This window comes from Erythrolamprus reginae, chromosome 1 (genome assembly GCF_031021105.1).
Source record: "Erythrolamprus reginae isolate rEryReg1 chromosome 1, rEryReg1.hap1, whole genome shotgun sequence".
NCBI classification, from domain to species: domain Eukaryota; kingdom Metazoa; phylum Chordata; class Lepidosauria; order Squamata; family Dipsadidae; genus Erythrolamprus; species Erythrolamprus reginae.
Window position 1 is genome coordinate 392,460,043 of NC_091950.1, and position 12,034 is coordinate 392,472,076.

General features: G+C 36.9%; 1 protein-coding gene across 1 annotated transcript in view; it reads right to left on the bottom strand.

Moving 5' to 3' along the window:
* The window catches only part of CCDC25 (coiled-coil domain containing 25), a 24,019-nt gene continuing 11,985 nt past the window's right edge, over positions 1-12,034 (bottom strand). Inside the window, exons 6-9 of the mRNA XM_070734918.1 lie at positions 10,341-10,444; positions 5,178-5,380; positions 3,658-3,703; positions 1-2,836 (exon numbers count right to left, since the gene is read on the bottom strand). Of these exons, the coding sequence (XP_070591019.1) occupies positions 2,807-2,836; positions 3,658-3,703; positions 5,178-5,380; positions 10,341-10,444 (383 nt within the window). The 3' untranslated portion in view covers positions 1-2,806. The remainder of the gene's footprint in view (positions 2,837-3,657; positions 3,704-5,177; positions 5,381-10,340; positions 10,445-12,034) is intronic.

Below are 12,034 nucleotides of genomic sequence, written 5' to 3' on the forward strand. Positions count from 1 at the left end.
TAGGTTTAAATAGTTTATGTGTCAGTCAGAACAAGATTCAGGTGAAAACAGAAGACACGTATATACAGACGACTGAATCCTTCAGAAGAACAGAATTACTGAATTTGGAGAACTGTCTGGATGACTTTCAGTGAGGAAATAACAGCAGTCTCAGCAATGAACATTTATGTAAGGATAGCAACAGATCAACATTTTAGTTGCAGGATATAACCCAAAACCAACAACATAGTACATTAAGAACAAAAAAAATTACACATGTCCTCTAATCGGTTAAAGATGTCCTATTTATTCACAGGAATCCATTGAGTCACCTCTTTAAAATTCTGTGTTTCAGAGAAGTTGATATTTCCTGAAGTTTAAAGTTATTTTGAATAAAAAATGGAAGATTTATACTAAATGTTTAGAAATTGTTTGGAGTAATTTCCCCCACTTTGTGTTGATCCTCTCACTTTTCCAAAGTCGATGAGAACAAGGAAGGAAAGGAAAAGGTCCCAGACAGCATTAAAATATCAATCTTGCTAGTCTCAGAATCAAAGTAGTCATTTTACAAGCATGCCACAGTGTACAATGAATATAGTAAAAGATTATCAGTCTTACAAAGTCCAAATGGGTAAAAGCCTAAAGAAGCCACCTTTTAAAAACACTGGAACATCCTGGAGGAAGACAAGTACTCTTTACTCGAGGTCTCACCTCCCAGAAACATTATTAAACAGCCAGCTCATCTGAGACAATACAACAAACTGGCGCACGTTGCTGTGTTAGGAACTATAGCCAACTATTTAGCTTGGTTTTTATATATAGATATCTGTCAACTATCTAGGCTAATGTTATTCAATGAGATTATGCTATTTGCAACTCTTTAAAAATGAATGACTTTATAAGAGAATGAGCCATTATGTCCGAGCCTAATTTTGTGTAACGTCTCAGAAGGAAACAAACTATATTTGCAATGGAAATATATTTGCAATAGAAGTCTGCCAAGTTATTACTAAAAATGTACTATTCAGCCATTTCAAACTGCTGAAAATCAGTTACATGCTTTGAAATCAATGATTGGATACATGTTTTTGTTTCTTTGTGGAAAAAAATACTTTTTGTTGTGAGTAATTTGTAGTAAGACAAAGTTGCCAATAAAAGTATTATGTTTAGTATATGCAATATTACCTTTCTCATAAATTAGTTTATCTTCTGGGAGTGGGGTTTTTTTTTGGCGTAAACAACAAGATGCTGAAACCCAATGCATCTTGGAAGCAAGGTCCAATGCTGCATAACTAAATTTTTGTTAGCATTATTTTCTCTTCCTGAATGCTCAAAAATTCTGCTTTCGTGTTGGGGAAATCATTGTAGCAAATGCATGGAACCCTACACAAGCATACAGATCCAAATTTCAGTGTAGGTTTTAATGCTGAACCTTAAAATACTTTGAAGGCATTTTCTAAGATTATTTAAAAACCTTTTGAAAAATTGCATCAGGGACAGCAATGGGAATTTGAGCCTTTGAGAAGTCAAGGCCATGTTTTTCTGCATGTTCAGTGATAACACGGTAGAAAACAAGCAAACACAGTAAAAGATGATAACTCGACAAACCTATTTTTCCCCCCTCCAACATCCTATCAGCAGCTCTCAAGTTTAGAGGTTGTGGACTCTACAGAGATTGTAGCTAATACCATTTTCCCTCATATTTTTCTTTTATACTGAGGCACTTATTCAGATAAAGAAATTCACATTATATTTTTCATATCAGAGTTTTCATATCTAGAGATCCTGATTTCATATGCAATAGTTTTACATTTCAAAAGATGCCCCGGTGACACCATAAGCCAGAAAACAGACAAAATCCCCAAGCAAAAAAAATGTGGGTAATGCCAAACTAAGATGCTACATTGAGAAAGCAGCTTACCACCTTTTTGTTTTGTTTTGTTTTCACTTTTTACAGGGGGGAGAAAAAAGATTGACATTCACTGCAAAGAAATATTATATGCTGCTGTTCAGAAGAGAATCTAAGAAATAGACCTTCTGAACGCCCTCTTGAATTGGAGAATCAATGGTGGAACCTTTCCTGGCTCCTCTACTATTCCAATGCAAACTCTGGGCAGGCAAAAAAACCACCCCGCATAAAGTTCTGCATCAGGATCACAAGCAACCCAAACATAACAAAAGCAGCCCAAAAGTGCATACTTCTTTCCTTGAAAGAAAGCACTGGGTTTTGCAGCGTGCTACAAATGCAAAACAATGTTGGATTGTTGGGTGAAAGATGTTTTGGATTCTAGCCAAGTAAAATAAGCATGGAAAGACAGATGTTCTGAATTCAGATGTCTAAGGGATGAGAGATATCAAATTGTAATTGGTGCAACCAGGTACCCAAACAACCAAGTAATTTAAAAAAAAAATAACTCGGACTCCCAACACTGCGAGATATAAATATTTCTGATCTCAATGACGCATATTCAAAAGATAATGACAAAATATTCCAGATCTGCTCCCCAGGAAAATTTAAGGCAGAAATTGATTTTCTGGCTCAAAGCCTCTTGAGTGTAGCCTTCTCCTCAACGTATCCTGGAAATATAGACACCCTCAAATCCAGCCTCTCCGGGAAGTAAGACATTTTAATAGCTTTGGAGTCACAACTGATGGTTTCAGAACTTTAACTGGAATGATCTGCTCAGGAAAATGAACAGATACTTGCTGCTCACAACAAAACAAGTAAAGAGGCTCTCAATTTCATTTGCTTATTTTTGGCATCCAGAGCAAAAGGCTAAGATGTCAAAATACATCTTCATCCCTTCCACAAGAAGGGTGCCTAGAGTTACATGAAGTCATCGGAGTCATTGCCATCCTGTGAAAGGAAAGACAAAAAAATGTGTTAAACTATGACTTTAATATTTTAAGCCGCTCAGCACCACAGATTTAATACCAGAACACTTTTCTTTTTATTCCAGTTAATTGTTGTGACTTCCTCAGGGAAAGAAATGTTGAAATCACATTCTTCCCTTCCTATGATCCCAAAGCAGAGTTTTGCAAGCATGTTCATCTCACAGCACACAGCACATGAAGAAATGGCTGCCCAAATGTCTATTTATTGGAGGCATTCTTCTGTATGAAAAGGCTGCAACATCTGAAATATTTTAGTCGCAGAAAAGAAGACACCTAATCTGACACAGCTGCATAAAACGATGAATGATATGAAAAACTGGATAGAAAAAAAGTTTATTTCCTTCACTTAGGGAATTTGGGAATTGTCCAAGGAAGCTAATTAGAGGAAATTCAAGGACAAATAAAAGATAATACATTTTTAAACCAAGTACATTGGTAAACTGGCATTTGTTTACAAAAGGCTGAGTGATACTTTAGAAAATTATATGGAATGGAATGCTATCAATTACTATTAGACATAATGGCTATGCATGATTTATCCAAGACTTAACTATGGAAGAGAATGATGGACTCCATTTACCTAGATAGAAAGTGAAGATCTAAAGACTACAGATTTTTCCACTAAAGCAGCCTAGTATCAGGGGCAATTAGATAAGCAAGAAGCATTCCATTCTCTGTCATTCTACTGTATATGTTACTTGCTAAATCCTAACAAGGAAGATGGACTCAGAGAGGACTATCATAACATCTATTGTTTCATCTCAAAAGTATCAAAAAACACACCTGGTTAGAAGTCATATTCTCTGCTTTCATTAGGGAAGAGTAACTTCTGTAAAAAGAAAACAAATACAGTTTAATTTGTAAAGTTAAATAATTAATATGAAGGGGAATTTTGCCAGTGAGGTAAGACTCAGAATTAGAATAGAATAGAATAGAACAGAATAGAATAGAACAGGAATTCTTTATTGTCCAAATATGATTAGACACACAAGGAATTTGTCATTGGTGCATATGCTCTCAGTGACAATAACAGAAAAAAGTAACATAGAAACATAGAAGACTGACAGCAGAAAAAGCCCTCATGGTCCATCTAGTCTGTCCTTATACTATTTCCTGTGTTTTATCTTAGGATGGATATAAGTTTATCCCAGGCATGTTTAAATTCAGTTACTGTAGATTTACCAACCGTGTCTGCTGGAAGTTTGTTCCAAGGATCTACTACTCTTTCAGTGAAATAATATTTCCTCACGTTGCTTTTGATCTTTCCCCCAACTAACTTCAGATTGTGTCCCCTTGTTCTTGTGTTCACTTTCCTATTAAAAACACTTCCCTCCTGAACCTTATTTAACCCTTTAACATATTTAAATGTTTCGATCATGTCCCCCCTTTTCCTTCTGTCCTCCAGACTATACAGATTGAGTTCATTAAGTCTTTCCTGATACGTTTTATGCTTAAGACCTTCCACCATTCTTGTAGCCCCTCTTTGGACCCGTTCAATTTTGTCAATATCTTTTTGTAGGTGAGGTCTCCAGAACTGAACACAGTATTCCAAATGTGGTCTCACCAGCGCTCTATATAAGGGGATCACAATCTCCCTCTTCCTGCTTGTTATACCTCTAGCTATGCAGCCAAGCATCCTACTTGCTTTTCCTACCGCCCGACCACACTGCTCACCCATTTTGAGACTGTCAGAAATCACTACCCCTAAATCCTTCTCTTCTGAAGTTTTTGCTAACACAGAACTGCCAATACAATACTCAGATTGAAGATTCCTTTTCCCCAAGTGCATTATTTTACATTTGGAAACATTAAACTGCAGTTTCCATTAAGCTAAAAGTTTAAGTGTACAATAAAATTGTGACAATTAGAATTCATGACTAGAATTCAAATTTCACCCTAGAAAATTAATTATTTAATTCTTACATTTCTTACATTAAAACTTACATTTGTAACAAGGTTGTGTGTGAACATTTTGCTGACCTTACAGCACAAACTGTTAACTTGCAGGATCACTAGGAAGAAGCTGAAATCTTGGCACTACACTACCATTAACAGAAAGTTTTATTTAGTTATTTGGAACTTCCGAGGCACAGGAGAGAAATCAAATAAGAGTTAGGCTGGGATCAAAGCAAGATACTGAAGAAGGCAAATCACCTCCCTTCCCAATTTAAAATGAAACTCTTCCATGACCTGCTGAACATCCAAACTTATGGATATGTCTGTGCTTCCTAGTTTAATTAATCAGACCTTCCATAGTTGCCCATTCTAGGGATAGCAAGAAAAGAACCCATTTCCTCACTCACCTAAGATCTTCTTGTTCCTTTTTCTTTTTCACTTCTTCCTTCTCCTTCCGTTTTATTTCTTGGATCTGGGCTTTCTTCTCATTCCTCTCCTCCCTATCACGGGCTTCTTTCTCTGCAGCCAGATCTGGGAATCGCTCCACTTTGGTCTTTTCCAATCGGTTCAAAATCTCATTTATCTTCTTTTCCACTGTCACTGTCTTCACCTTGGAACAGGAAAGAACTGTAATTCTTATAAAAATGTAGTTCAATTAACTTTGATTAACACTCAGATTTCTATTTCCTGAGACAACACTGATGTAGAAGCAACTCACATGGTCATGTTACTTGGACAGCCAATACTTTTACAGGTACTAAGAAAGTGGATATTTAAGAGATACTATTTTGATCTCATCCTAGTGTAAACAAGATTACTACAAAAATTACTACAGAAAGGTCACACCTGTCACCATGTTTGGTGTGACCAGAAAAATCTAGAACTGAACACACTCAAAACCGTAGAAATGTTGGTAGACTTTAGGAGAAACCCTTCCACCCTTCCACCTCTCACAATACTAGACAACACAGTATCAACAGTAGAGACCTTCAAATTTCTAGGTTCTATCATATCTCAAGACCTAAAATGGTCACCTAACATCAAAAACATCATCAAAAAAGCACAACAAAGAATGTTCTTTCTGCGCCAGCTCAGGAAGCTCAAACTGCCCAAGGAGCTGCTGATACAGTTCTACAGAGGAATCATTGAGTCTGTCATCTGCACCTCTATAACTGTCTGGTTTGGTGCTGCAACCCAACAGGACCGACACAGACTTCAGAGGATAATCAGAACTGCAGAAAAAACAATTGCTGCCAACCTGCCTTCCATTGAGGACCTGTATACTGCACGAGTCAAAAAGCGGGCGGGGAAAATATTTACTGACCCCTCACATCCTGAACACAAATTGTTTCAACTCCTACCCTCAAAACGTCACTACAGAGCACTGCACACCAAGACAACTAGACACAAGAACAGTTTTTTTTCCGAACGCCATCACTCTACTAAACAAATAATTCCCTCAACACTGTCAGACTTTCTACTAAATCTGCACTTCTATTCTACTAGTTTTTCTCATCATTCCTATCACCCATTTCCTCCCATGTTGACTGTATGACTGTAACTTGTTGCTTATATCCTAAGATTTTTATTAATATTGCTTCTTCATTGCTTATTTGACCCCTATGACAATCATTAAGTGTTGTACCACATGATTCTTGACAAATGTGTATTTTATTTTATGTACGCTGAGAGCATATGCACCAAGACAAATTCCTTGTGTGTCCAATCACACTTGGCCAATAAAATTCTATTCTATTCTATTCTATGTTTGTTTTTATTATATATTTTATATATATATTATTATATATTGGCAGTTACAGGCACCAAATCACTAAAGTAAAGCAATCATTCAGAGAACTTTGATTTGATGATTAAAATATTTACTTTCCAACTGTGTAATTTTGTGAGTCTCACTGTGGACTAAAATTGTGCTTGGCACCATAGATATAGGATTGATGTCAACATCACTGAAATGTTTTCTATGCATACTGCAAAATAAAAGAATCATGAGAATTTGGGATAAGGAAACTTGGATCGGGGTTTTTAATGCTTCCAGAAGCCAGTCAAAAACCCTCTGAAAACAGCATCTATAAGATTTATTTCTGCCTTTCAAAGTAGAGCTTTGGAAGAGTGTAGAGCAATCGCTAATTTAAAAAATCCAATTAAGGAAGAGAAAATTCTGAAACTTATGCGCTTCCTTGGTTGCCTTATTTGTTATCAAAGTATAAACCGGCAGGAAACAATCATGCCTTCCAAATACTGATACATACTCAAACCCCATAAAGTCAATGCAGAAAGAAAATTCTACTGTGAGGCCTTAAAAAGGGAGAGAACCTATGCTCGTATTGAGCAGACTATTCTGATTGTCCTGGATTCACTTTTAAATGTTAGTGACAGATGTTCTTTTAGAACAGCGGGAAACTATCCTGAGGTTCACCTAGTTCACCAAATAAAAATATTAAGTCAATAACTCTCTGCTTTCATTTGGTTAAAAATACATTTTGAAAAATGCAGGGCCTCCCGTCTTTCATTCACAGCCCTCTGATGTCACTGGAAAGGACTTATTTTTTCCAGGCTCAGGATATTAGATCACTTACTGAAAATAATGTAGGAAGTCTTAAAAGTAGCCAACATGCCAAATAGCCAGCATGTATGTTACATTTGGAAAAAAAGGATATTTGCTATCCTTAACCCCATGGACCCCTTTGAATTGGTGTCACACGAACAAGTTAGATCCTGTAGGTAGCTGCTGGACTGAAGCTTCATAAACTTTGTTACTTCTATAATTGCTGATAGTTCCAGAATAGGTGGGAAGAATGTCTGTGTGGTTCCAGCCAAATTTCACATATTCATGCAATTGACAAATACAGTACTTTAACTCCATATTTATTTCCAAGAAAAAAATAAGCATTATTATGTATTATGTTTTGTAATGACTCACTCTCAATGGATTTTTTTCCATTGATTTTTTTTCAGATTCTTCTGCCATTCAAAAAAAAAAATCAGTAGTAAAACCAAATTCTTCAGCAATGCTCTTAGCTTTCCTAAAATTAGTTGGCTAAGAGTCTACAGAGATTGTCAGTCAACCAGGTCATGGTTGTCCCAAAGGCTGGCTAAGAATAATTCAGTGACTGGATTTCTTCCAGGAGAAATAAATATGGGGAAATAAAAGCTTCGAAAGGTGACAGATCACATACATTTTCAATATGTTTTTAAAAGAGTTTGGAAATCTCAGCTGAAGGAGAAACAGCAGATTTAAAGGCATGAGTCTTCCTATGTGAAAAATACTTGCTATTTGTATTGTATGGCATTCGTTTTACTATAGTTGCTGGAGATATTTCCTCCAAATTTCTTTAATGTCTTTATTTTCCACTCTCAGTAAAAAAAATTATTTTTAAGTCTCTAAAGGGAAAGAAAACAGTAAAAATAGTAATTTAAATCATTTCACTGGTCCTTAAGTCATGCTGGAGGAGTAACACAGAAGCCTTAATTCTATAGGATTGGGGGTTTTTTTAATCTAGGAAGGCAGAAGCTGATGGAAGGCCTTATGTGTAAATTATGTTTTCCCATCCAAACACTTCTCCTTTCCCAGGTATACAAAGGTGATCCTAACAATCCATTAAGAGCATTGTTCTTAGCAGTTTTGGATAACTCTCTGAAACTATAGGGACTATAACAGTAAATATAGCTACTAGCCAAAATTGATTGAGATGGAGCTTTATTGGTCAACTCTTGTTTGTACCCTTCACACAACTGTCTATTCTGTTTTCCCCAAGATCATGTGCATGATATGCTTTGTCCTTTCTTTTCTTTTTTTCTTTTTACCATGATCAATCCTTTCTCCTTTTATCTTTTGCAACTGGAAGAGCCAAATTTAGTGAATTGTGGTATTTTTAAATTTTATCTGAACAATTTATTCTAAACTCAGGAACTGCAGATGGGATAGCCCCAAAATATTAGAACTCAAAAGATAATCTTGCAATCAAGTTGCTAGAAATAAAGGAAAGCCATGTATAACCAGTTGCTACAAAAGGCATCATAGTTTAAACATTGGCAATGTTTCTCACACAATGTTATTCAGTGGAAGTTTAGCTGAACATCATATTAGGGAACCGAAAAACATATTTTTTGGATTGTAAGATGCACCGGGGCATAAAACGCACCTTAGTTTTTAGGGAGAAAAATAAGGGAAAAAAATTCTGCCTACCAGCATCCATCTGGCTAGTGTCCTTAGCAAACAGCTTGGAACAGGTATATTGTTTATTTGATTTTTTTTTTTATGTCACCTTTCTCCTTAGACTCAGGGTGGCTTACAACATGTTAGCAATAGCACTTTTTAACAGAGCCAGCCTAATACCCCCACAATTGGGTCCTCATTTTACCCACCTCGGAAGAATGGAAGGCTGAGTCAACCTTGAGCCGGTGATGAGATTTGAACCGCTGACCTACAGATCTACAGTCAGCTTTAGTGGCCTGCAGTACTATATTCTAACTGCTGTGCCACCTTAGCCTTGCAAAGCTCCATTTGAGAGGCTGTTTTCAGACTTTTGAAGATCCATTTGAGAGTCTGGGCAGGGTTACATTTTTTAATTTATATTTTTTATTGATTTTTTACAATATAAAGATACAGTGTTCCCTCAATTTTCGCAGGTTCGAACTTCACAAAAAGTCTATACCACGGTTTTTCAAAAATATTAATTAAAAAATACTTTGTGGGTTTTTTCCCTATACCACAGTTTTTTCCACCCGATGACGTCATATGTCATCACCAAACTTTCGTCTGCCTTTAATAAATATTTTTTAAAATAAACTTTAATAAATAAACATGATGAATAATAATCTGAATGGTTGCTAAGGGAATGGAAAATTGCAATTTAGGGGTTTAAAGGGTTAAGGGAAGGCTTGTGATACTGTTCATAGCCAAAAATAGTGTATTTACTTCCGCATCTCTACTTCGCGGAAATTCGACTTTCGCGGGCGGTCTCGGAATGCATCCCCCGTGAAAAGCGAGGGAACACTGTACACACAACATAAAACAAGTGTTGTGCCCACCACCCAACAAACATTCATACCCCACCACCAAATCGGGGGTGTTTCTTGTATAAACCATTTTAACCCAAGCGCAAAGTATCTATTTACATATTATAAAGGGATTCCAATTTATTTCTTGTAGCTTGGTCTCGGATTCTACTCACCGTATATCGTCTTACCAGGGTTACATTTAATGTATAAGAGGCACCCAGATTTTCACCCTCTTTTAGGAGGGAAAAAGGCGCACCTTATACTCCGAAAAATACGGTAGTTAACAGCAGGGCAGTGCTGTTTACCTCTTTGCCTTGCAACTTGCAAAGATTCCAATCAATATCAGCGCTCCAATGAAGCCTCAGGCTTTTCATGGACTAAAGTAGCTTGAACTTTAGTGATGAGAGAAAAAGCCAAAGATGCTTCTGCTTTCCCACATACTCTTTCTGCATTTTACAGACGATTAGCAAAACCTCCCATTAGCTTCTTGGTACGATGAATGAAAGCTTGAAACCTTTGGAAAGATCAGGAAGGAATAAGATACTTACATCCTTTTGTCTATGAAAACCAATCTGGCCCACATCCATGTCTGCTGTTTTCTTTAGGTTGGCCCATGGGGTATATACTATATTGACATTATTCATTTTGCAGCCTGAAAAAGAGAGTAATTATACAGAAAAAGAGTAATTATGCCCATTTCTGGCCATCTTTCTCAATGCCTTAATTGGGATAAAAACATTTACATGGTAAGAATGCAGTATCTGCAGCTAAGCTATTTTCCAAGAAACTTGAAATATGGTTTGTGTTTCCAATTATGTAAAAGAGGCAGAAAGAGTGGAAGTTCTCATCAGTTCCCACAATACTAACCAATCATGTTATATGATATCTACTAAAAATTGAGGCTTGGAGCAACTGACTACTAGCTTCAGTTGTTCCCAAAAAGGTACTAGTTAGAGACTCTCAATCTTTCATCTGTCTAATTGTTGCAGGAACAGAGAAGCAACGCCAAGAATTAAAGAGAAGTTCCAAGTTTCTAGGGATGTAGATTTTATTAAAGACAACAACTGAACAAACCATCTGCTTCCCATGATATAGTAAAGATACGAAAGGAGCATTTAAATATAAGTCATAATTCAACAGTTATAAACCTCCCCATGTAGCCCTACACATTTTTCTGTTATTCTCTAGCTTTGGAGCATGAAATTTATTTATGCAAAACTGACACAAATTGAAAAGAACTCTGAATAATGTAACATTTATTGTTCCGTACATATCCATTTTTTGAGGACATACTTAGATTTTGAGTAGCATACCAAAGGCTGCATTTCAAAAATGACTGCAGGACAAAGACTAGGTTTAATTTAAGTTATTGAACATTTTTCTTCGATCTCCGTGATTCTCAACCTTTTCTTCACCACCGACTCCCTTTAAATACATTTTGTGGCCCTAGAGCATGGCCACAGACCACCAAGATTTAACTCAACATTTAAAGCACTAGACTGTATCTAATATTTGTAGACTCCCTGAGACATCGCAGCCTCCCCAAGGGTCCGTGGACCATAGGTTGAGAACCACTGTTCTAGCCTATTAAAAATCACTGTACAATTTGATGGCAATTTTGGAGCCATGTTGGAGGCTGCATGCAAGCTCTTTGGGGATTTTAGACTGTTTTACCATGTCAGGAATTGGATTAATAAGTCTCCATATTCATTACTACTTTATAATATTAGTGTTATCCATATTTCCTCCCAAAGGGTCAACAATAAATTTGTGCTTAGTCCACAAAGACCTGAATTATGATTCAGCCTATGAAATATTTGAATGATGATTTGAAACTGGGACTCTGAAATTTCAGTCCTGTGTACAGTACCCTAATACTGTATTGGGCCTTTCTGACCACTTACTCTGTAACCCATTTTGTATCTGCCTAGAGCAGGGGTGTCAAACTTGATTTCATTGAGGGCCGCATCAGGTTGTGTCTGGCCTTGGGGGAGCAAGGGGGCATGGCCAACATGATATTACTCGTATAAGGGGGCGCCTTATACGACATCCTCCTGCAACCCTCTGCCAATGAAAACAAGAGCTTGGGGGGGGGGCACATATGGCTCTTCTAAGTTCCATTTTTGCTGGAAGAGGTACCATGGGTTGGCTCTTTGCTATTTCCAGGGTACCCAGTGGGCCAGATGTGGCCCACAGGCCATGAATTTGACACCCCTGCCCTAGATACTTTTGCCCTCTCCAA